The 24,707-nt window shown below is 41.6% G+C and overlaps 5 protein-coding genes and 3 pseudogenes across 5 annotated transcripts; 3 read left to right on the top strand and 5 right to left on the bottom strand.

The window, feature by feature from the left end:
* Positions 1-120: 120 nt before the first annotated feature.
* LOC145468812 (holocytochrome c-type synthase-like) lies at positions 121-4,739 on the bottom strand. Its single transcript, XM_081452514.1, has 5 exons — positions 4,646-4,739; positions 3,617-3,882; positions 2,544-2,818; positions 2,074-2,157; positions 121-1,215 (listed from the first exon to the last, which is right to left on the bottom strand). The coding sequence occupies exons 2-5, from the start codon at positions 3,878-3,880 to the stop codon at positions 987-989; spliced, it is 852 nt and encodes a 283-aa protein (XP_081308640.1). The 5' UTR covers positions 3,881-3,882; positions 4,646-4,739; the 3' UTR covers positions 121-986.
* Positions 4,740-6,045: 1,306 nt separating this feature from the next.
* Positions 6,046-6,921, bottom strand: LOC145468820 (histone H1-III-like). Its single transcript, XM_081452523.1, has one exon. It carries the CDS (start codon positions 6,696-6,698, stop codon positions 6,138-6,140), a length of 561 nt encoding a protein of 186 aa, XP_081308649.1. The 5' UTR covers positions 6,699-6,921; the 3' UTR covers positions 6,046-6,137.
* Positions 6,922-7,794: 873 nt separating this feature from the next.
* Positions 7,795-8,988, bottom strand: LOC145468826 (histone H3). Its single transcript, XM_081452529.1, has one exon. It carries the CDS (start codon positions 8,790-8,792, stop codon positions 8,382-8,384), a length of 411 nt encoding a protein of 136 aa, XP_081308655.1. The 5' UTR covers positions 8,793-8,988; the 3' UTR covers positions 7,795-8,381.
* A 207-nt stretch (positions 8,989-9,195) lies between these two features.
* LOC145468846 (histone H4) lies at positions 9,196-9,722 on the top strand. Its single transcript, XM_081452538.1, has one exon. It carries the CDS (start codon positions 9,307-9,309, stop codon positions 9,616-9,618), a length of 312 nt encoding a protein of 103 aa, XP_081308664.1. The 5' UTR covers positions 9,196-9,306; the 3' UTR covers positions 9,619-9,722.
* Positions 9,723-10,559: 837 nt separating this feature from the next.
* On the bottom strand, positions 10,560-11,426 carry LOC145468832 (histone H2A pseudogene; annotated as a pseudogene).
* Positions 11,427-11,582: 156 nt separating this feature from the next.
* On the top strand, positions 11,583-12,173 carry LOC145468835 (histone H2B.1 pseudogene; annotated as a pseudogene).
* Positions 12,174-13,601: 1,428 nt separating this feature from the next.
* LOC145468776 (sodium leak channel NALCN-like) lies at positions 13,602-21,459 on the bottom strand. Its single transcript, XM_081452466.1, has one exon. It carries the CDS (start codon positions 21,329-21,331, stop codon positions 16,079-16,081), a length of 5,253 nt encoding a protein of 1,750 aa, XP_081308592.1. The 5' UTR covers positions 21,332-21,459; the 3' UTR covers positions 13,602-16,078.
* Positions 21,460-21,546: 87 nt separating this feature from the next.
* LOC145468801 (S-adenosylmethionine synthase pseudogene) lies at positions 21,547-24,631 on the top strand (annotated as a pseudogene).
* The last annotated feature ends 76 nt before the right edge of the window (positions 24,632-24,707 follow it).

Here is a 24,707-nt window from a genome sequence, read left to right as displayed (position 1 = left end):
TTGCATCAACTTTGAAAGGCCAAATAATTTTCTTCTGAGAGTAAAGTTGTACAATACTTGTAGTGTTCATTTTGGGAAGACTGTGGATTTAACGCGCACATGAAGTCAAAAAAGAAAATTACAAGAGCGTCTTGAAAACGTGAATCTTGATAAACTTTATTCAAATGTTCATTCATGCGCATATCTGTATGTACAATAAGTTTTGATATGATTTAGCAAAGATAAAGGTCGGCATACACGAGGGGACTAGTCGACTAGTTCTTGCAACAAGTCGCGGGGCACAAGTCCCATCGTGTGAACTAACCATTTTTGCCACAAATCTAGTCGCAAGGACTAAAAAATTTGGTCCTGCCACTAGTCACACGAATTCAAACTGGTTTGAATTTTTGGGACAAGTCACTGCGACTTGTTCTTCAAAACGCTTCGTGTGAACTGTTCGTGGGACAAGTCCCTGCGACCAGTCCCTTCGTGTAAACTCTTCAGGGGACTAGTTGCAGGGACTAGCCGCAATGACTAGTCCCCTCGTGAGTGCCGGCCCTAAAAGACATTTCAACAGTTTCTGATATAACAAGTAATTTTTCCTCACTCCGCCTCACAATATATTATATAATACAACTATTAAGTACGCTAGTTCTACGATTCAAATTTAAATAGAAACCTTGTCACACAAGAGTACACAATATCCAGAACAGAGAAAGCTAGACAAATTTCACCGAGACGGTTAACATGAATGTTTTAAAGAAGGATTTTGTTCCTGAATTTCAAAAGACGACTCTGGCCGAGATGTTAGATATTCAGATTCACACGTTTAGTTACAGTGCAGAAATTCCTAATATGCTTGAAGTCAGATAAACAACTTGTTGTCATGTCAATGAATCTCTCGCCGAAAATCAAATCTGAAACTGGTATTTCTTCCCGGAATTGCTGTCCATGTTGAAGAACCAAGCTTTCGGGCTCTTTTTGCGCAAACTGTCCAAATTTTCCACTTATTCGTCTTTTGGACTGCTGAAAGAAAGCGTCCACCGAAGAACAGCAATTCTCGCTCGGTCTAACACTGCTTGAAACGAATCCATAGCTGGTCGGACGTCAAGTGCCACGAATTCTCCTCTCTTGTAAGCTTCTTCGTCACCGATGTCGTAGTAATCGATAATGTATCGGACTTCCCGACCGCAGCGATCGACGACCCAGTCGTGACGATCAAATGGAAGCTCGTAACTGGGAAAATGAGCAAATATAATGTATTAGAAGAAAAGCAAAACGGGAAAGTTAAACTTAGTTTTTAAACTATCAATCAAAATATTCTGGGGCGCTTGGTATGAGACCATCTTAGGGTGCTTCATATCCCCAGCGGAGAGGAGGCAGGGAGGGTAACTCCTATGAGATAGTGACAGCAGTGATCATCAGTAATTTCATAGGTCAGCCCTAAAGGTTCTGAGGACGTGGCTCGAATTCTTGCAACCAGATAATCTAAACAAAAAATTAGCCAACAATTAAATAACTTATCCTGGCAATAAAGACAGTAATTATTATTGCTTTGAGTATCTTTCCAGCTTTTTGAAAATCATGAGCTAAAAGGTGCAGGGATAAACCACAGCGAATGCTATCTGCTTTGCACCCATCTAAACTCATGGTAAACTTTCAATTTCGAGTTCCCCCAACAATTGGATTCTGTCCTCAAATTTTGTCTTAGACTGCTGCTTTTATGCTTGAAAGTATTAAATGCCTTGAAAACTTTTTCCATAGCAAGTATGAGTAAAAAGTAAGATCAAGGTTTCCTGTTCAAAGTGTAAGTTGGCGTCTGAGTGAGTCAAAGCGAATCAGCGGTTGACCGGTTACATCACATACTTGACTTGAAAATCCTAATGACCCCATCCATTCACACAGATAGTTTGGTATTCTTTAATTATTAAAAAAAACATGATATAGAATGATTCAAGATACAGAAGTTACATACTGTATGTGGGAGCGAACTCAATCAAGTTGATGTGGGTTTGAACTCACTCAGGTGCAAAACCTCCAGCCAGCACCCCAGCAAATTTCCCCTACTGATGAGAATGAACGTATCCATCTTACCCCATCCAGCTTCGTATTCTTGCTCTTGGTGAAAACTCTTTTGCTTTTCCTTTAAAACTTAGCAATTTGGGTGTTCCACATTCCCTGTAGATATAAATTAAGTTTATTAGGCTAAAACATCACTTGGGCTCCTTTTCACCTGTTTATACCCATATAATAAAATTTCCAGGGGTCATCCGTACTTTCACAAACCCAGTTCGAAGATACAGTGGAACCCTGCCTTATGGTCACCCTGTTAATACGACCACCTCTCTATTACACCCACTTTTTTGGTCTGAACAAAAGCTCAGTCAGTCATTTTCTTATTTAAAGAACCCCTTTAATACGGCCACCCTGTTAATATGGCCAGATTTTTGTGGCCCATTTGGTGACAAGATTAACGGGGTTCCACTATATTACAACAAACACGCACAAATCTATATAAACAGGTGAGCACGTTTTCTACTTAAACACAATTATTTTAATCTTACTTGTAATGAAGCGCTTCCCATTTCAGAATCTCCTGCCAAGCAGCCTCATTGTTGGCATTATGAATGCGGATGATATTGTCCATATCGCTAGACTGTACTTCATCGTCCTGCCATTTCCAGCCCTTACGTAGCATTGCATTCCAAAACATCTGCTGCGAGGGATACACCCAGTTCTCTTCCTTGCCAGTACCCCCTCTAGGGATGGATGACACCTGACGATTGATTGGCAGAGGGAATGGCTGGCCTGGAGATGGTTGTTGGTTTGGTGGAGGCATCTGTAAAGAAAGAATGAAGGACTGTGAATTTCTCCTTACAATTACATCAATACTCCTCTAGCCTTACTAAGAAATACAAACACCTACTACGAGTGGAACCTGCCTTAGCTCGCCTCATTAATACAGTCACCTCATTATTATGGTCACTTTTTTTGTCCTGGTGAAACATCCACGGATACATTTCCTTATAAGAAAACCCCATTAAAATGGCCAGTCATTAATACGACCAATGGCCACATTGTAAAATCCCAACCTGTATACTCTTTTGTAATTTGTTTATACCACCACTCGGGCCAGTTAGGCTCATGTTTTAATATTGTACGTACTGATCAGAGGTTTCCATTTTTGTTTAATTATATCTGCATGTAGAATGCTTATTAAATAACAGTTTTTTAGAAGTGCAATTGTGATACATCTGTTAAGATGTCAATCAATTTAAACTAGTCATGAAATTTGACCCTACCTCGTTAATACAGTTACCCAGTTAATATGGCCAAATTTTCATGGCCTGTTGGGTTTCCACTGTATTACAGTCAAAACTTCCAACACATTTTGCCTAAATAATGACCAATGCTTTCAGTTATCCAACCAACCAGTTTCTCCTTTACAATATTTAATAAACTGTGAAGTAGACAGTTGTAGAGAATTTAGAAAAAAATACTGGATTTGGGAAATTATCTTCACATACATATCACACCAAATTCTAAACACTGACATTAAAATAATAAAATGTAATGTGGAAAAGAAGGAGAAAAACTCTTTCAAGGGTAGGACTAAAAGTAAGATTATGACTTTTACCATATTAGCTGGGTCCAAGGCATCTGCACCCTTATCAATAGCAGCACTGTCACAACCTGTTCCAGCACTAATGGGACACTGACTGGCTTGAAGTTTCACCATGCTATCTTGATGGACTGGGCATTCACTGATTGACGGCTTTGATGTTCTGTCAGGTGCTGGAGAACTGTGTTGAACTGGACATCCACCGGTAGGTGCTTGAGTGACAATAGCGGCACTACCACCAGCATCTGATGGAACTGGAGTTGATGAGCTCCCACCCATTTCTGGAAGTAAAAGAATTATTAGGTCAAATTTATCTGGGACTATTATGGAAGATGAAAACATTTTCTCGGTAAAGAAGTCTGTATATGAGCCAAGTGGCCCACCAGGTGGGTTTTATCCTGGTTTCAGAAACATGAAGCAACTAGGAGGGAGACAGAGGCACTGTGAGAGTAAAGTGCCTTGCCCAAGAACACAACACAATGTCCCAGGCCATAAATCAAGTTATGTTTTACACACTTAATCATTGAACTAAATAAATTTGGTGACCCCAAATGTTTTTGCAGTCACTTGAGAGCATGCAGTCCATAACCAATCTGCACGCTATCTTTTTCCCAGAACAGTCTCCCAGAAAACTGATATGGTGAAGATAAGAAAATTTCTCACCACAAATTCACTTGTATATCAAGCTACATCTTCCCATACAGCTGAGCAAAACACAACACTTCGTTTTCGATGCATTTGAGTTGCTGGGCATAGTTTTGTCGTACCCCACACGATTTCACCACAGTACTGTACTGTAATACAGCCATTAAGCTTATGTTATAGGCTGAATTTTCCCGTCTAGCCCATTAAAATCGAAAAGATAAATAGACATACGCTATAAAAATCAAAACAGAAAAAATTCTGAGATCACGACGACAACGTGCAACGTGCAACATAGAAGTTATGTCACATTCTGTTCCTTGAGTTTCTTCACCAGAATGTGCCTTATATTTGTCAAAATAATTTCTTAAATAAGTTACTAGAGAGATTATAACTTCTGACCTGTTTTAAAACAGATGATCACCTTTATCCTGTGATGAAAACTCCAACAAAGTAACTTGGAATATTGTGAACTGGCAATGCGTGTAAATCCAAGCAGACTTGTTCCCAGGCTACCTCAATCACTTTTGCGTGACTGGGACGTTGAATAGGGGCTCGACGCGAGGTAGGTACGTCCGACGCGGTAAGTACGTCATGTATGGAGCTTAGTCGGGATCGGGACTCCTCTTGAGGGGACTGTTTGTCGCAATTATGGTAAGTCGCCGCCTGAAACTAAATAAACGCTATTTCCTGGGACTCTATGGGGCGAGCTGAAAGGGTCCTGCTTACGCGTCCTTCAAGAGTTGGACTGTAGAAATCTTCACCCCCTCCCCGCCTCTGGGGAGGGGGGTACTTTCATAAATGAGCTATATGGATATACGCTGCTGTGAAGGGTATGGTTTGTTTTCAGGCAGTTTAGTTTGGGATAGGCTATAGAAATCAGAGAGTTTTGTAATTCACCAGAAAAGTGGCCAATATATTTAATTATTTAGAACAGGGCTCTTAACCCGGGGTTCTATAATAGAAATTGAAACTCGAAAGTGACTTTGCAAGATATTGATTTAGTTAGCGTATGTTTAGCCTGCGAGCAAGCTCACTCTTTAGCTTTGAGTCACACGCGCGAGCGGCGAAGAGCAAAGCGATGCGGTGGGGTGGAGTCTGGTGAAGAGGTGTCAAGAAAGTGAGCCTGCTCGCAAGCTAGCGTGTTTTCGACTAAGATAGTGATATAGTTTCTGCATGGAAAATAGCCAGTCTGGGATAGGGCAGGGGTTTATGGTGTCTCGTCTAGAATAGGGTTGCAAAATCAAGATGATTATAGTCTAGTATAGGGTAATGGTTTCAGTGTTCCAGGGGCATAGCCCAAAGTTTTACAGAATACCCCAAGCCCCGGGCTCCTGTGGCAAATCAAGGCCATCCAGATTTGTTTTCTCCATTCTTAATTACCTTTCTGTGACGTTTAGCTTGCTAAAGTCTTTGATTAACTCTCGAAACTTCGGCTTGCTCGTCGACAAAACGCAAATTGCTGATCTGCCTAGATATGCCCCTGGTCCGAGGCTTTCAAGAGCCTACCTCTCGAGAACGAAAATTGGGCGAAACAATGGGAACGAGCGTAACAAGAGGAGGCGAGATCTTTCTATTGATCGGAAATAATTATGATTTGCCGCATAAATGGGCCACTGTTTACCTGGGAAGGGGAAAACATGAAACTGTAGAACATAAAACAGCTCTGTAATCATAAGGGTTTGAGATTTTGCTCTGGCTTTCTGGGTGCAAAAACTTTTCGGAACCTTTGAGAAACGGGTCCCTGGCCTGTAAAGATTTATTCAAAAATGAAGATGAAATCGAAAAATGTATATGGCGAGAGTATATATTCTGTTTGCTCTGTTGGTCATTGCTTTTTTGTGTGTGGTGGCTCCTAAAGGAGCCGTTTTGTTTATTGAAGAATCGTCGCACTTCACTTCTTAGCTGTTTTCTTGGCGGCAGGCTTCTTGGCAGGCTTCTTTGCCGCGGGTTTCTTGGCCGCTTTCTTGGAGGGTTTTTTAGCTGCGGGTTTCTTTGCTGCTGGTTTCTTGGCTGCGGGTTTCTTTGCCGCTGGCTTTTTCGCTGCTGGTTTCTTCGCAGCCTTCTTTGCCGCGGGTTTCTTTGCTGCCTTCTTGGCGGCGGGCTTCTTCGGTTTGGCGGCGGGCTTCTTCTTTGCAGCGGGCTTCTTCTTTGGTTTCTTCTCCTTCTTTTCCTCCTTAGGCAACTTGAAGGAGCCTGAAGCACCAACTCCCTTGGTGTGTAGAAGCTTTCCGCTGGCGGCGCCTCTCTTCAAAGCCATCTTCAAGTGCGAGCCAACCTCACCAACCTTGTAGTTGGCTTTGATGTATTTCTCGATGGCTTGGCGGGAAGAACCGCTTCGCTCCTTCAGTGCTACAATGGCAGCCTTGATCATATCCAAATAAGGTGGATGATCAGCCGGCTTTTTAGGCGCTGCTGGCTTCTTTTTAGCGGGGGACTTTGCTGCTTCGGACATGTTGCAGTTCTAGAACCTGGTTGTCACTTCGGAACTGAAGACTCAAAATACTCAATCGACGGTGCGGCTAAAGTATATTCGTCGAATGCGGACCACCGAGGAAACAAGAGCGCAGAACATGGCGTCGTCCAATTCTGTGCTAGTTTCTCAATCGTTTTCTTCAATAAAACGGTATGATATTGATACCTTTCCAATGTGAGCCTTAAAATTGGTTGCTGTGGTATTTCCTCAGTTGTAGATCCAAAACAAATTTGGTCAAAGGGAGCCAAAGATACAATTCGAAAGCCTGAAAGTTTATAAAACAGTAAGATTCAAATGAACGTCTTGTCTTTATAGCAAATTAATTCTTCTTAAGTTCGCTATTCATCAGATTTTGTAAGATTTTAAGGAAGAAGAACTCCTACTGCTTAAGATTTGCGTAAAAAATTTGGCCTTATCGCTGATTTTCAATTGCTTATCCTTGCGTTTATTTGAATAACAAGGACAATCTCCTGAGGCCGCCATTTCCAAATCACTCAGTGTGACTTGAGCAAACGTATACAAAACAGGACATCACGTCTGAATTCTGAGTTCTTTGGGTGATTATCAATCAAACATTTCACAGACATGAGTGGTAATTTTTGAATAACTGTTTTATACTGAGATTTGCAATGCTTCGATTTTAGTAAAGAGAACGAAACACTCCTCAAACACTGAATGGATAGTAAAATCTTCACGCATTTGTTTCGTAACGTATCAATACTGACTCGCGCAGATTTATCAAACAAACATTTCCTCAATAATAAATCCCGATTGTTTCCTAAAGTCTAAACAACAATAATGTAGAAGGACTTTCGAACCGTCGACTTCAATGAGTAAATAATACTGGTATGATGTGAGATTTCGTGTCGGTAAGTTGCAACCTGTATTTGCATATATCAAGCGCCAAATTTCGTTACGCTTCTGATCACCAAGAAAAGAATGTTAAAAGAGTTGTGTACTATGATTTAAGCTTAAAAATGCCTCAGATAGAACGAAAGGCGGAACGGCATACAGTATTTTTTGTTCCTTTATTCAACTTCGCCTGAGTTCTGTAGACTGCAGTTGGGAGGTAATAACAACGTCATCTACTTAAACTTGATATTCATCGCTAAACATGGCGCCAAGATTCGTAAGGAAACGATTTTCAGATCTAGTCGGGTGAGAGAATAAAAAAGGACAGAAACTCATGCACAGAATGAATCAATGGTAAAACTTCTTAATTTTTTACAACTGAAAGGAAAGGGTATGTTCAATGAAAGGGTTTTACAGATATTCATGTAGTGTTGCAGAAAGAAAGTATAGTTTAAGGGACGCGCGCCGAGTTGACTTGGTGCTCATAACCACAGCGTACGTTGACTAGAAAGTTTCTTTTAATAAAAAGATTTCTAGAAACCCTGTTCATTTTTTGAACTAAACTGAATCTTCCCATAGAATCTGAGCATGAAAGACTTAATGGCAAAAGTATTAAAACGAAAGGGTTTTATAATGCGCTTGTACTTGCAATCATAGAAAGATAATTGCGCTTTTATCGTTCTTCGACGAAAGGGAATAATGCATGTGAAAATTTTCATGATTTATGTCAGGTTCATGTTGGTCATTGCTTTTATTCATGTGGTGGCTCCTAAAGGAGCCGTTTGTTTTGTGAAGGACTGTGTTATCCACTTATGCTCGTTCTCCGCGGATTCGGCGGGCCAACTGAATGTCCTTGGGCATGATGGTGACGCGCTTGGCGTGGATGGCGCACAAGTTGGTGTCTTCAAACAGACCAACAAGGTAAGCCTCGCTAGCTTCTTGAAGAGCCATGACAGCGGAGCTCTGGAAACGCAGATCGGTCTTGAAATCTTGAGCGATTTCTCGCACAAGACGCTGGAAGGGCAGCTTGCGGATCAGCAGCTCGGTGGATTTCTGGTAACGACGGATCTCACGAAGAGCGACTGTACCAGGCCTGTAACGATGAGGTTTCTTGACTCCACCGGTGGCAGGAGCGCTCTTACGAGCTGCCTTTGTGGCGAGCTGTTTTCGTGGAGCTTTTCCTCCGGTTGATTTACGAGCGGTTTGCTTTGTACGAGCCATTTGGAAGTTCACGAAAGTATAGAGCAAGAACTATTTTCCGTTTAAGCGTTTCGACGCTTATAAAACTATTTATACATTGGCGGGCTTAACGCTGATTGGTGGAAAAGGGAGCGATTTTATTGGCTGGAAAATGTATCATACAAAATTTATATTCACAGCTAGTTCGATCCTATGAATAAAATTGTTCATGTTTTTGGTTAAACACTCGCCAATGGCTTAATTATGGCAAAAGTTACACAAGCATCTTAGTTCATCGTGTTAAGTTCTTTTTATAAGAAAAAGCAATTTATATTTTTTGCCATATTTCTTAAGCTAGACAAGCCGCAAACCGTTCATTTAACTCTCAACTCGTGTTTTTTTTTAAATAGAATAATGCAATATGCATAGTGTGGTCTCTGTTGTCTTATTCAACCAATAGAAATATTTCTATGTTTCCTGAGAGGTCCTACATCTGCCTATAAATAGTAGAAACGGCGGTTAAGTCCTTCATTCAGTTACACGAGTAGCAATCAACATGTCTGGTCGCGGTAAAGGAGGCAAAGGTCTAGGAAAAGGAGGCGCCAAGCGTCACCGAAAGATCCTTCGTGACAACATCCAAGGTATCACCAAGCCAGCCATCCGTCGTCTTGCTCGCCGTGGCGGTGTCAAGCGAATCTCTGGCCTGATCTACGAGGAGACTCGTGGTGTTCTCAAAGTTTTCCTTGAGAACGTGATCCGTGATGCTGTGACATACACCGAGCACGCCAAGAGAAAAACTGTGACAGCCATGGATGTGGTGTACGCTCTGAAACGACAAGGCCGTACCCTGTACGGATTTGGCGGTTAGACTACACAGTCTGCCAACACAAACAAACGGCTCCTTTAGGAGCCACCAAATCTCTCAAAAGTCATGACCAATAGAATCATTATTTTTCGTAAAGATTTCTTTTATGTATATCTGATACATGATTTCTAAAACTCGGGGTTAATGAGCACACTTGGTGAACAGACCGTAAAGGTTGGACTTTTGTTTGTAACTTCAAGTGGATAAAACCAAACAGAGAAATCAACTCCGTAGGTTTAATACGCTCTATTCTAACTAGTTTCCTTGCTTCTGCTTCATAGTTGTTAGAAATTTCAACAATATTTTAGATCTTCTAGAGAAACTCCCTCACTGTACTCGTCCTAAGGTACTTTGAGTGTTTATGAATATCTGAGTTAAAAATCCGAACGCGGCCATAATGGCCTGTCAAGGGATATGAAATAGGTTGAAACATTTATCGACTCTAAATTTCAGTTTTTCCGTCAAATTAAAACGAATCTCGACATACCTTCGACGCGCTTTTCAAAAGAGGTCAATTATAAACTTTACAACTTCGTTAGTCATTTGGCCTTAGGTTTATTTTAAAAGTAGAGAACTCAACCAGGTAGAATACATATAATTCTTTCTTTCTTACTTCAGACATATTCCGGATAAATTCCACTAACGCACAAACGATACAAGCTTATCTCAGTTTTGTTGTAGTGTCAGTTCAAACATTACAGTTTTATTATTTACCTTTATAAATGATTTTAGTGGACGAATTTTTCGGTAATGCAAGCCGTAATATCGTTTAGTTAATTACGACTGAAAAAGGCATAAATACATGTTTAGGCCTAAAGGGTATAACAAAATTTGTAAAGTTCAAGCTACCTTAGAAAATTTGCGCCAAGTAAGTTCGTTAACTGACAACAAAGTTTCATTTAGGCGCGCTTTTTATTCAAGCGTGAACACGCGCGCACAGTCGCTTGAACTACATTAACATGATAAAGAATAAAACGGCAAGCTAATTGAATTTCTATTTGCATTTGTTGAGAATGTGTTGACACAAGGACTGAAGAGGTAATAAGGTATGCAAGCTACAGAGGCGGGAAAGAGCATAATAAAGGTCCAGTCTTGCAAGCAGTAAAACTAAGAGAAAAAAGGCAGTAACTTAGGTGAGGTGGGTTATTTTCAGTTTTCACTCTCACATAAAGAGAAACGTTTGCTCTTATAATTTGATTCATCGCAGCACTGCTATATTGGTCGCAAAACAGAAACAATTCTGACTGAAAAAAATTGAGCAAGGGAAAAAAGGGTAATAAACTTAACTGAAATGGAACAGAGAGGTTTGTTGATCGTGACTTTTGTAATATTTGGTGGCTCCTAAAGGAGCCGTTTTTTTGTGAGTCAAAACTTATTTAAGCTTTGGCTTTCTTCTCGGTCTTCTTGGGCAGAAGTACAGCCTGGATGTTGGGAAGAACACCTCCCTGTGCGATGGTGACACCGGCGAGCAGTTTGTTCAACTCCTCGTCATTACGGACAGCCAGCTGAAGGTGACGGGGGATGATTCTTGTCTTCTTGTTGTCACGAGCAGCGTTACCCGCCAACTCGAGGATCTCGGCGCTCAAATACTCGAGAACGGCAGCCAAGTACACTGGAGCACCGGCGCCAACACGCTCAGCATAGTTGCCTTTGCGAAGAAGACGATGGATACGACCAACTGGGAACTGAAGCCCTGCTCGGGATGAGCGGCTCTTGGACTTGGTGCCCTTTGCCTTTCCTTTACCGCGACCAGACATGTTTGGTTTGAATTTGCCTTCACGAAAGTTGTGGAAGATTAGCAAAAATAGTTTTAGATCGTGATATTTATAGCTTATCTTTATGCAAGAAGGATCGAAAAGCACCAATCAGATCTTTGTTGGTCGATGTAGCATTTCAAAGAACCTTTGTATTTGCATGCATTCAAAAGAGTATTAACCTCGAGGTTTGTCAAAGTATTGTAAATACGCGATAAGTCTGACCAATCAGTGATCGCAAATTTCGATCCGTATGTTAATCGATCTGTTAGTCATTCTAGTATAAATACAAGATCGATCGAGTTTTCAGTTATTTCAAATCCATTCTGATCTACAGACATGGCACCCAAAGTTGCAGGAAAGAAAGGCGAGAAGAAAGCTGGTAAGGCAAAGGCCACCGCTGATGGAAAGAAGAAGAGAAGGGGAAAGAGAAAGGAAAGCTATGCTATCTACATCTACAAGGTGTTGAAGCAAGTTCACCCTGACACTGGTATCTCCAGCAAAGCCATGGGCATCATGAACTCGTTCGTCAACGACATCTTCGAACGCATCGCCACCGAAGCTTCCCGCCTTGCCCACTACAACAAGAAATCAACCATCAGCTCCCGCGAGATCCAGACCGCCATCAGGCTGCTTCTGCCTGGTGAACTGGCCAAACACGCCGTGAGTGAAGGAACGAAGGCTGTGACCAAGTACACCAGCAGCAAGTAAACTCACTTTGTGGGTTTCCCGCCAAAACCAACGGCTCCTTTAGGAGCCACCAAATGATACAAAAGTCAATGATCAAATACAGTTTTATTTCTAACAAACCCAAGTTATTACTTTTATAATTTTCAGTATTATTTATAGTTCTCTTATCGCTTATTTCGGTGGGTTTTCTTCTCTCCACTATTTCTGATACGATCTGTTAGTGTAGCTCTGAGAAATCCGCGCTGCTCGGAACGAACTTGTATCATTCCTAAGTGTCGATAATTTTGTCAGAGTCAACCGTCACCAATGCGTCGCTCAAACAAATCTTCTGCTACAGTCTAAATTCACTTGCCGGAAGATCTTTTTCTAATAAAAAGGGAAGTCAGTGGCTCGAGAAACTTTAATGATACAGTCATTTGATTGTTCGATGATGCAAGAGTTTTAAAATTTCTCTTTTTAAATACAAACCATCATATATTTCGTTTTTCGACTTAACTTCTATTTCAACATTCACCTTTTGATTCCTTTGCATTCTCTCCCCTTACAAACACTCTCACCAGCGCTTCGATTTATTGTTATATCCCCCATCTCCAACTGTGCTCTCTTACACTTTCGGCTCAATTCCACCTCTGACATCTTCACTCTCCTCTAGTTCCCCTCCTAACTTCCTCTTTGGCTTCCTGTAATTCCCGCCAGCCTGTTCCTTTCTTTAGCTAACCATCCCCTCCCTATCAGTTCTTACCTTACCGTACCCCTTACTCCACCCTACCATCCGCATTCCGCACTTAAGCCTAATTTGACAGCTCGATTACTCCAACCTCTACAGAGTCCCCCTTAGACTCAGTAAAATTTAACGGAGATCTAGTCATGAAAAAGTGATGTAGCAAAAGCAATCATACAAAAAGAATAACCTGCGTTGCACGCGTAAACGGGGAAGAATTAGGGGAGGCGAAAACCAACCCCCAACTTTTATCCTGCACCTGCCCCCGTTTTATGTTTGCTACGCTGGCTGCAAAAACGAAAGCTGTTTAAAGTAGCTACATCACGGTTTGCACATCTTGAAAAGTTTAGCCTAAATTTTTCAAGTTCGTCGATTGTAATCCGTGTTAATCTTCTCCATCCTCAAGCATACTTCTTTCTTTATGGCTTATTATTGTCTCTCTGGTGTTTTTCCATCTTAGTAAACTACTATTTTCAGGATTCCATCAATTTTTAACCTAATTTTCTGTGTGGCCAAAATAACTCAACCTGCCGTGACTGAGCTGCCTTAACATCCGTTTATACCTGCGACCATAGAAAGATTTAGCTTTCATTGTTCTTCAACGGATGTGGTCTTTCATGCATGATTTGCGGTCATCATTTCTTTTATCGACTCGGTGGATCCTAAAGGAGCCGTTTGTTCCTCTATGAATGTAATCCACCTATACTCCCCTTCTCGTTTTTTCTGGTGCGTATTGTTGTCTGTTTCTATCAATTGTAACCAAAACAAGAAAGTACAGTGTACACACAAAAAATAGGTGACTATAACTATATTTTTATACAGTATGTCTTTAATTCTACACTGACGGCGATGGTGTTACTCTGTAGTTTATACAATGACTTGAAAGTGGTGCAAAAAAGGCGCGAAATACGGGATCCGATGTCAAATAATGTCCGATTTCCTTTTAATAGCCCTTTTCACGGTTAATTTTTTTCATTTGCATTACAACGTAATCCAACCTTGATGCGAGGCAATTTCGGGCTAAAACTACAAAATGGCCCGAAATTGCCTCACATACACGCTAGATTTTATTGTAATGCAAATGAGCAAAGGTAACCGTGAAAAGTGCTATTCGAAAATATTCCGACTGTAATGCACATATCAGAGTTGATATATTGATTCCCGGGGATTTTTCTAGGGTGAAGAAAACCCCTTTGACAGACTAGGGTGGGGGAGGAACTTTGCCCCTGGACTACACCCCTGGGTCCCGTGTGCTACAAACACAAAGCAAAACTAAAACACATCTACAAGCTGGAAAGCTTCTAAGAACATCTAGTCGTCTAAATTATGATCACTAAATCTTTATCGATACATCTTGAGCTTACAAGAGTTGTCGTAGTCAGTTTTAAAAGAAAAATTCTAAACGGGATCGATGTACTCGTATTAAAAACTTTCGCGCAATGTGTGCACCTTTCCAACTATCACATCGAACCCGTAGTTATAGCCAATACAATGGTTTTTTTTTCTTCAGAAGCTAAAATACTGGATAGAAGCAAAGTCTATGATACAGTTATAATCGTGTAACAGACTTCTTATATAGGCTACTTCGTAAAGTACATTTGTTTTTCCTGCTATGTACAGGGTTATTTTACACATATTACACTGGCATCTTTTTTTGCTATCGTAAGTGGAGTAGTTGATATAAATTAATATAAAGTGAGACTATAACGTAAACAACGTGAATATGTACAGTAGATTTAATGTGAAAGAACCTTTTTGGAACCAGCAGTTTTAAACCACTGACGGCTATTAATACTTATTATATATATTATAGAACACTTATTATATATATTCGTATAAAATCAAAATTTCCGCAACCAATCAATTGGTATTACGCGTTTACTCAGTGCGCTCTAGAAGAACATAATCTAACCAATCACAATAGAGCTCTTGCCAATCTTTTAACCAATTAGGAGCAAAACCAAAACCTGTCTTACTTGACTTACAGGCATTTTCCCGTGCTTTGCGCCGGTTGCATGGAAGTTTTCCCGCGCTTAGCGACAGCTGAACGATTTGCTCTAAATTGGGCTGCACAACAAAGTTGCCAAAAAACTAATCTATAACGAACACTTTGAAGGTGGATTTAGCTACATTTAAAACTTGAACTGAAAAATTTAAAGCCGTGCCATGTTTTAAAAGAGGAGGAAGCAGCAAGTGACGCGGCTAGAAATACAAATATTGTTGAACGACGAACGAACTCTATGTTGGTATGTATCTGCAAAGCACGTTTTCACTTTTTTAATTTTTAAACGCAAGGCTAATTATACAAGTTTTCTTATCGCTTATTTCCTGTCTACATATTTACAAGATGAAAACATCCCGCTTAACCCGGTTTCTATCAGTATCATAGCATTTTTCCCTCAAAAACTGTCGTGAACAGTCGTGTATTTGCTTCGGTTTGAATTTACGAGCTTTACGATATCAGATTTAACACGGACACCACATTCGATATTGAGCCATTGCGTTAAAACACCGTTAAAGAACCGAGGTGGAAATTTAAAAAATTCTTCTGAAATCCCGGCAGGGAGCAATAAAATTATCCTACCTGGAGCCGATAGTCCTCAACCGGAAAAGGGGGAGGGGGTGCGGATATTACAAGCTGCCATTATTTACCATTATTTGCCATTTGTTTTTGATACCGAAACTGTCCACAATCCATATCAGTGGTGTCCGTGTTAAATTTGATTGAGTTTATGGATAGGCATGAGAAATAGCTGTTATTACAGTTGAGTCTGCGGTCAAATATCCCACTGTTTAAAAAGCCATACAAACGAGGCGATGAGGATCAACACAGAGCAGAATGGACCCTTTTGCCTCGTTTGTATGTCAAACCTCTGATAACTGCAATAACGCCTATTGCTCTATTGTGTAAACGTTTAGCCAAATTATTGATTCTAGAGCCCAACATGTAGCTGTTTTCATTTGAGTGTCGAAAAGTAATTGGTTTTGCATCTCCTACGCTACACGATTGGCTTAAAAATACTCGCGCCACTTTTTCATCCAATCAGAAGTAAAACTAAAACCAATCATGACTCGTTCGCACTCGTCTTCCGTCGTTTCGCGTCAGCTACATGTAATTACTTGGAGTTTTGATTGGTTCACTGTATTGTCCGTGTTCTTTGTGATTGGCTAGAGTGATTACTTTGGTTTTGGTTTTGTGACACTCAATTGTAAACCGCTCTAATTAAATCATTTACCAGTCACAGACCTAACAGGTGTATCACGTCATTCACCTGATCAGTCCACCAATCTGGAACTTTCAGGGCCCGTCATTCATCTGAGTCGTCCACCAATCACGAACCTCTCCGGCGAACTCCTTTATCTCGGGAATACTTTTCTTTCGTGTCTTCAGATTAGTCAGGGCTTCCGGTAGACTTCGTCGTTTCGCTGACATCGACAATTCATCGGGAAATGTAACAGAACTCTTACGAGGTGCAGAATTACTTCGTTCCGTTTTCTTGGCTGGCGGCGGAGCAGAAAGGAGAATTGCTGGTCCTTTGGAAGAAGGCGACACTGGAAAATCATCATCTTCGCTACTGTCGTGTTCTCGAGCCTCGCGTTCGGTATCACGCTCCTCACGCTCAGGGTCTTCATTAGCTGAGTGTTCTAAGCTCTCCGCGCTTGAGGCCCCAGGACTTTTATCAGACAGTTGGATACCTCCAGCCAATGGAATGCCACCTTGCTCTAAATGTCGGATCCATTCCCGCTCGGCCCGCTTCTTGCGCAGGTTGGTGAACCAATCACGGATGGTCTGTATGGCCACTTCCTCCTCGATCTGATATTCCAGTTCTTCTCGCTCGAGAAGCTCTTCTAGTTGCAAACTTCGACTGATGTCTACCGAACGGTAAGCTAGCACGCCTAGAACATCGTGAAAAGAAACATCACAGCCGTTCCGAAGCTTTTCAATCTCGCAGCACATGTGTTTGAACAACAGCGACCCACTGTCAACTTCTAAGCGGCCTTTCAGCAAGCGAAGCACAAGCTTAGCTTGCCTAACTGATAACACCCCTTTACGGTATTTATCCACTAAGTTCCAAGTCAGCTGAAAGTCTCTTAGGTCTGTGTTGCTGATGAGCGAGTCTTCATCGCTCGAGTAGAACAACGAAAAATTCTCAATGATGACAGCGATGAAAAGGTTCAAGAATACAAAAGTCACGATGACGTAAAACGAGATGAAATAAATCAGCGCCGCGGCGATGTTGCCACAATCAGTTTGCCAGAAGTTGGGTGTGTCCGCATTTTCCGTGCAGTAAGGCTTAGAAAGCATACAGTCGTGCATTATCTTGTTCCAGTCCTCTCCAGTTGTGATGCGGAACAGAAGGATCATGGCGTTAAAGCTAGTCTTGAAGTTGGCGTGACGGTTCAACGCTTCTCCATACTTCACTGTTCCGAACAAGATCACCCCGGCCAAAGAGTAGCTGAGCATTAGAACGATCAAAACAGCGATGATGAAGAAGCTCTTTATCAGCGACATGACCACAGTCAACATCAGCATCTTGAGCGTGTCGTGTTTACCTGAGAGCGTCAAGAAGCGGAACAATATGATCACCATCCCGAAAAAAGTAGTCACTGTATATGGCGTACCACTCCCTTTTAAGGAAAAATTCAGCGTCACCCACAGTACCCCGAGACTGGTCAAGAACAGGTCAAACCGGTTTCTCCGGCTTTGCCAGTATCCTCGGAAGGTGAAAGCGATAATTTTCAGCAACATGTCCACAACGAACAACAGCGAGCACACAGCTGCAGTACTGGTCAGCGCGTCACGCATTCTCAGATTGTCCTCTGTAGTCCACTGAGCGATCGTGACTGTCAAGCAAGTAATTACCACCAAACAGATGTCGATAACTTTGTAGATCCTTGACTGCGTGGCGTCGAACAAAACGGCTCGAAAACCTTCTTTCCTTGGTCTAGGGGCAAGATGGAGAGGTTGCGCCAGTCGGAGGCGCTTCTTCAGATCCTGCCATCGTCTCTGATCAACAGTGAGTAAAGCAATGCCTTTGTTCTCATTGAAATTCATGACAATCACCCCGACGAACAAGGTCAGCCCGACCATGCTTCCAAGAAGCACGTAAATATGGACATAGATACTGTATTCCGGAGCTACGACTGCCTGGATCACATCTCGCACTTCCAACCAGCCTTCCAAGGAAAGAACTTCGAACAGGGCTAGAAATGCGTTGATAACATTATCGAAGTCGAAGTTCCTGGGATTTTTCCACACGCGTGGGACCATCATTTTTGAAGATTCCGCGACGACGCGTAATTCGCGAGGCGTGGCAATTTCTATTTCAAATATTCCTGTACACTCCTCTTCGGTCTTAATACTTCGATCGTTGCAGCTTCTGAACTTGCCAGAGAAAACCTGGACACCGTAACTGGCGAAAATGAACATAAGAATAGACTGCACGGCAGTTACTTTGAGAATTTCTTTATAGCCACCAACCAGTTCAAGGATCACCTTCTGCATTTTCGGGACCAATGTGACGATACGTAAGGGACGAAGGCACCTTAATACCATCAACACCTGAGCCCCCGAGCGGGCGGGTATCGGATGTGGTTGCCAGGCAACATAGGCAAGTGCCACGAGGTATATGGTCACGTCCAGAACACCTCCAAAGTTCTGTATAACGGCATGAGGTGTGAAAATCAAACCGTTTGCAAGAATTTTTACGCCAAGCTCCAAACTCATGGCAACAACAAAGATGTACTCAATGACTTCTGTTGCAGGCCTGACAAACGTGCGCTCTGTAGGAGTCTCTAGCATCATAGATATGGATGACACTAGCGTGACAACGATCATAATCCACTCCAGGTACGTCTGTGACGCGAGAACCTTGTGAAGCCGTGCCATCGTGACAATATGATTGCGTGACGCTCGCTCTGTGTACCCGGGTGGAATGATGTAACGCGCGTTTACCATGCTCTGTAGAAACCTTCGGAGCCACGAGTCACGCTGTAGTGAGAAGAGGGGCTGGTCAAAGTAGGGGTGATTCTCACGAAGCTTCTCGACTTGAGCTCTCTTTTTCCTCTGAGCCTCTTCGCGTTTTATTCGCACCCACTGGATGTCAAAGTCTCGGCCCGTGTTATTTTCATCTTGGCTTAACTGCGAGTGAAGACCCGTCGCTTGACTGGCAATCCGCATCACTTGTTTGACATCACCTTGAGCTTGCTTCGGTGACGGTGGAGGGCGACTTCGAAAACGCCTCGAAGCAGATCGGAAAACCGAAGCGGGCTGCTGCTTACTGCCGACGGTGGCCTGATTTCTCGGGGAGATTTCGGTGGGCGAAAGAAGCGCGTAGGTCCTTCGGCGATTGCTGTCATTAATAAGCGCAGTGATACTCGATTGTTTTCTCACGAACTTTGAAAGTTTATCCACTTCGGATATCGTCGAATTTAACAGCTTTATCGGAATTGCTGTGCGGCGTCTTCTCAACTGCGAAGTTTCACCGATTTTCTCCCCCACGTCCACACCAATGTGAGTTTCCAAGCCCGAACTGTCTATGTACTTCTTCATAAAACTGTCACGAATCTTGGGAGTGGAAAAATCAGCTGTTGTCTTTATCCTACTCAACTTCACAAGCCGAGGGTCATCCCGAAAACGCTCGAAGACCCGAAGACGCAACGGAAGTTCCTCGGTGGATTCTCGGCTTTCACCGCCCATTTTTTTCTGTTTCATAATCTTCACCTCTTCGTCAAGTTCCAAGTTGTCTAGGATAACTGCAACAAAAACGCTCATGATAATCAGCGAGGAGAAAAGATGATTTGCCAAGATTATGATGGCAACAAAAGCCTTTGCAGCTGAGTTCGTAGTTGCGTTGATTAAGTCATCCAGAACTTCCACCCACCCTTCCTGGGTAATGATTTGAAACATGGACTGTATGGAGCTAGTGAAGGTACCAAACCTCTTCACATCTAAAGTCAGAAAGAACTGCATGCTTATCACGGAGGAGACCATCACAAAAATCAACGTAAACACGATAGCACTTCCAAGTTTCTTTCCAGTTCCGAAGATTTTCTCGCAAAACTCTTGAAGCTTGGGAATCGCTCCAATAAGTCGGATTATTCGCATCACGTTAAAGACAGCCAGAAAAGACGCTTTCTCCGAGATCAGAATTGGTAGAGCGAAAACAGTGCTGCCAACAGCTAAAATAAACTCTGTTAGCTGCATTCTACGGAGAAGGTAGGGTCGAAAGCCTATACATGAGATCTTCAGGAAAACTTCAAGGTCGAAAACTATGGTGAACCCAAATTGCGCGTATCTCCTTGATTCGTAATGGACAGTAGCTTGAACAAAAGCGTCAACCACAACAAATAAGATCATTGTGTATTTAAAGTAAATAGAGTTAACAATCTGTCGAACACGCAATGGTGCATGACCTTTAGCCGCTTCGTGATCCACCGAGACTAAATGCCAACCGGTTCCTGCGTCCTTGATAACTTGAGAGGCCAGCCGAGCCGAAGTACGCTTCGAAGATTTCCGACTGTACATATACAGGCTCCGAATATCGGCGAAGGTTTCCGACACCACGGCGATGAAGACGTTCTTTACAAGCCACGCGACGAAAAAAATGAGCAACACAAAATAAACGATTACTAGGGGATGCGATCGAAAGTCCATCATTCGGTACATGACGAGAACCCAACCTTCTTGTGTAGAACTTTCATAGACTGTTAAAATACTTAGCAGGAAGTCCCCGAAATAATCTTTATCCTTCTCCTCAAAATCCACAAAAACACAGTTAAACCCTTGTGGACAGAAATATCCTGTTTCGCCGGTAACATTGTTGCAGCGATGGTCAGTCAATAACAGATCGTTGTATGTCAGATTATTCAAATCAGCTCCATTCTTGACACAGTAATAGTTTTTGCGTCCGAATAATTGAACTCCAATAATCGAACCGAACGCCATAAAATACAACAAGAACAAAGTGACGGCCCAGATTTGCCGTTTACAGCGTCGAGCCACCGACTTCGGCAAGCTGATTGTAATAAGCACATTGAAGAATCGAACTATTATTAACGCTCTTGGGGCTCTTGGAACCGAAAATGCTACGTAATTATCAGGGATATAGCCAGAAATTTCAATAATTTGTAGCAAGATCGATAGCATTATAAGGAAAACCATGCTTGCATTAAAAATAGACTGTGGTTTCTTGAAGTAAGCCTTCTGTTTTCGCCATAGACCCCACATGTTTATCTGCGCGATCATTTCAGTGGTAAAAACAACAGCGACCACAATGTCTAGGGCAAGAGTTATGTATCTCAGCGAATTGTTATGTTTAAATGTTTCTGGCGAATTCATGGCTGTAGAAGTCAAACTGACAAGCGCACATACTTGTACTAGACGCTGAAACCAACGAGTTTTTACCCACCAAGTTCGCGATAATTCGTCTTCGTTCTCTTCATCGTCGTCCTCAGATTCGGCGTAGAGCGCTTGCCGAAGGGGCCATAAGGTTTGCGATGAAGAATGATGGTCAGACTCAATAACTAAGGACTGTCCTCTTGCTTCCATTTTGCAGCGGAAATGAAATTCGGTTTGTTGATAAGTGCTGGAGTTTTACGAGAATTTCCGACACCCAAGATCGGATTTCCAAAGGGCTACGGAGTTATCCGACTAATCAACGATCCTATATTGGATCTCATAAATGTTTGAATAATTAATATTGATTACCGATTAAGATCATTATGAATTAAAATAATTATCGACTCATTATTTAAAAGCTGATTTCGTGTTGTTCTCGAAATATTGCGCGTGGAATTGAATAAACTGTTGATCGCGATCTGGTATCGATTCCCTGTGATAATCGCCCGATTGCACCACCATGCCATTATTTACGCAAGGCTCTGCAAGGTACGAAAAGATCTGCTGGCTGAAGAGTTTATAGCACTTTAGTCACGTGAAGACAAACACCTTTACTAATACTATTTTTTACGCTACAATCATGTTGAGTTCAAGGGCAAAGATGCTGGCTCGCCTGATAGCATCCAAGTTTGCTCCTGCTGCAAGCTGCTCACGGTCGTATGTTAGCGGTGCGTACAGCACAAGCGATCGGAGCGAATTTCTTTTCACGTCTGAGTCCGTTTGCCGTGGGCATTCTGATAAAATGTGCGATCAAATATCTGATGCGATTTTAGACGCGCACTTGGAACAAGACCCGTATGCCAAAGTCGCCTGCGAGACTGCAACCAAAACTGGAATGATTATGGCTTTTGGCGAGATTACTTCTGGAGCGAGAGTCGACTATCAAAGCGTTATACGGAACACTGTTAAAGAAATCGGATACGATGATTCTTCCAAAGGTTTTGATTACAAAACATGCAGTGTCTTGCTTTCGATTGAAGAGCAAGTTGGCGAGATAGCTCGGAGCGTGTACTTGGACAAGAAAGAATTAGAGATTGGGGCAGGTGACCAGGGCTTGATGTTTGGATATGCAACAGATGAAACTGAAGAATTAATGCCCTTAACAACGGTACTCTCCCACAAACTGACGAAACAACTAACAGATTGCAGGGTGGATGGAACTTTGCCTTGGCTTAGACCCGATGGCAAGACACAAGTGACTGTGGAATACAGTTTGCAAGGTGGAGCCTGCATACCACAGCGAGTTCACACTGTATTGATCTCCAGCCAACATGCAGAGGGTGTACCTGTGGAAGAAATTCGACACCATTTAAAGGAGACTATCATAAAAGGTGTCATTCCTGAACAATACCTTGATGAGAACACCATTTTCCATCTGCTACCTTCAGGGATCTTTCTCTATGGGGGTCCCATGGGAGACGCTGGTCTCACAGGCCGCAAAATTATCGTAGACACCTATGGTGGGTGGGGTGCACACGGGGGCGGTGCATTCTCAGGCAAAGATGCCACAAAAGTGGATAGGTCAGCAAGTTATGCCTGCAGGTGGATTGCAAAGTCATTGGTTGCAGCAAAGCTTTGCAAGCGTGTTTTAGTGCAAGTAGCCTATGCAATTGGTATTGCTGAGCCTTTGTCTGTGTCCGTTTTCAGCTATGGCAGTGGCGAAATTCCTGATAATGAACTTTTAAAGGTTATCCTGAATAACTTTGATCTCAGACCTGGAGCAATCATCAGGGATCTAGATTTGCGTAAACCCATTTTCAAAGAAACTAGTGTCTTTGGCCATTTCAAGCCTGGCTTCTCATGGGAAGTGCCAAAGACACTGGAGATTTGATTCTTACACAAAGCTAAGGAAAATATTTAAAGAAGAAACAATAGAAAATACCGATAGGTCAAAATAAAATTTTGCCCATAGTTAATTTTAAAAGAACACAAAGTGAGACAGTAATGTTACCAATGTTACAGTATTCAACATTTTGTCATAGTCACAAATAAGCCAAGCAGAGTGTGCATTTTGTTGTTACTATTTCACTAGGCCATTTACCCAATGGCTGAGTATTCTTTATGCAAAAAAATTGAAGTAGGTGGGTCATCATGTCTCTCTGATTTCCCAATAGTTTTATTTCTTTAGCCCAGGGCAAACTGAAAATAGTATATAAAACATGTTCTTCTTTAAACTCAACTCCTCTATAAATACCAGAGAAAATGTATCACTTTTAGTGGTTGAGCTCATCAACAGTAGACAAGCATTGGGAAGGTAGCATCAATATGTGGCAACACAAGAGAAATGGTCTGACCCCTTTCATCACATGAAACTAGAATATAGAGCACTACCAGTCAGAAATATAAGCTCATAGTTTTTGTAATACTTAATCAAAGTTTTACTTAGAATATTTCAACAGAAGAAAGCTCTATTATCACTCCTTTCTCTAAAAGATACGCCGTGACAATTTTTAGAAAACTATAATTTTGCACTCGGTGTTGTAAATTAGTGTTTTTAAAGTTATTCATCAACAAGATTAAATTTCTATTGGGAAACTTTGAAAAAGTATGTCTTAATTTTATGGGTTGAAACTGAAGGCTTTTGTTGCTTCCAAAAGATTTGGACAGGAAATAAGGCACCTCTGTACCCCACCCTTTCCACCTGCCACGGGATCAATAGAGCTTTGGCAGTAATCATAATGTACACATTAACAGTAATCCATAATTTAATTTACATATCCACATAATTGTCATGATACATTACATAAACTATGTTAATTAGTACAAAGTATATTCTTGTTTTCTCTCAAATCTCATTCAGCAACCTTGAAACAACATATTTTCACAGTGTAAGGATATTACTTGTTGTTGTTGTGCAAATTATATAGCTAGGATATAAGATATTTTTTACATTTTTAAGCAAACATTTTTCATCTGAGATTTTTCTTGAAATAAATATAAAATATAAATTCAATTGTTAGCGCTGAGAATTTGGCGGGACATCAGCAGGATTCACAACTTGACAAATTATGCATAATGTATCCTGAATGGTTTTCATTCTCATTTAAATTGATGATTTTACATAAGATCAGTGATCTGCATTGATCTGGTCCACGTATTAGCCCTGCCTTTTAATTCTCAAACCCTTGATTTCTCGCAACTTCTAAAGTTGTTTACCTTCGATTTGCTTCCCTGTAATTTTACCAGCGATATCTTCTGCATTCTTTTTTCTCAAAAATGATATTTTTTTGTTTCCCTTGGAGGTTTGAGAAATTTAAATACCACTGTATTGAGAGATAGAGGGTCAAGGTACACATCTAAATATTCCTTTGTATTTTTTTTTTTTTGTAAACTCAAATAAATTAATTCAGCAATTGATTAAATTCAAATTAATTTAAATTTTTGTAGGAGGGTTAGGAGTGTTTGCCTAGATAATTCGCAATTTTTTTTGTAAATAAATGTATGATAAAAGATGATGAAATAAATAGGGGGAAAAAACGTTGTTGTAACGTGGTTTTGTTTCCACCCCCTACCCCAGCCCCCCGCT

This window comes from Orbicella franksi, chromosome 14 (assembly GCF_964199315.1).
Source record: "Orbicella franksi chromosome 14, jaOrbFran1.1, whole genome shotgun sequence".
Classification (NCBI taxonomy): Eukaryota; Metazoa; Cnidaria; class Anthozoa; order Scleractinia; family Merulinidae; genus Orbicella; species Orbicella franksi.
The sequence above is the reverse complement of the archived record's forward strand: the minus strand, read 5'-3'. Positions and strand labels throughout refer to the sequence as shown.

What these genes read in the sequence shown, in the direction of transcription:
- LOC145468776 (XM_081452466.1), bottom strand. Translation starts at nt 21,331, where the DNA reads ATGGAAGCAAGAGGACAGTCCTTAGTTATTGAGTCTGACCATCATTCT.
- LOC145468812 (XM_081452514.1), bottom strand. Translation starts at nt 3,880, where the DNA reads ATGGGTGGGAGCTCATCAACTCCAGTTCCATCAGATGCTGGTGGTAGT. An exon ending in TGGGAAGCGCTTCATTACAA is followed by an intron (nt 2,158 to 2,543) that starts GTAAGATTAAAA and finishes TTATATCTACAG; the next exon opens with GGAATGTGGAACACCCAAAT. An exon ending in AGAATACGAAGCTGGATGGG is followed by an intron (nt 1,216 to 2,073) that starts GTAAGATGGATA and finishes TCATTTTCCCAG; the next exon opens with TTACGAGCTTCCATTTGATC.
- LOC145468846 (XM_081452538.1), top strand. Translation starts at nt 9,307, where the DNA reads ATGTCTGGTCGCGGTAAAGGAGGCAAAGGTCTAGGAAAAGGAGGCGCC.
- LOC145468820 (XM_081452523.1), bottom strand. Translation starts at nt 6,698, where the DNA reads ATGTCCGAAGCAGCAAAGTCCCCCGCTAAAAAGAAGCCAGCAGCGCCT.
- LOC145468826 (XM_081452529.1), bottom strand. Translation starts at nt 8,792, where the DNA reads ATGGCTCGTACAAAGCAAACCGCTCGTAAATCAACCGGAGGAAAAGCT.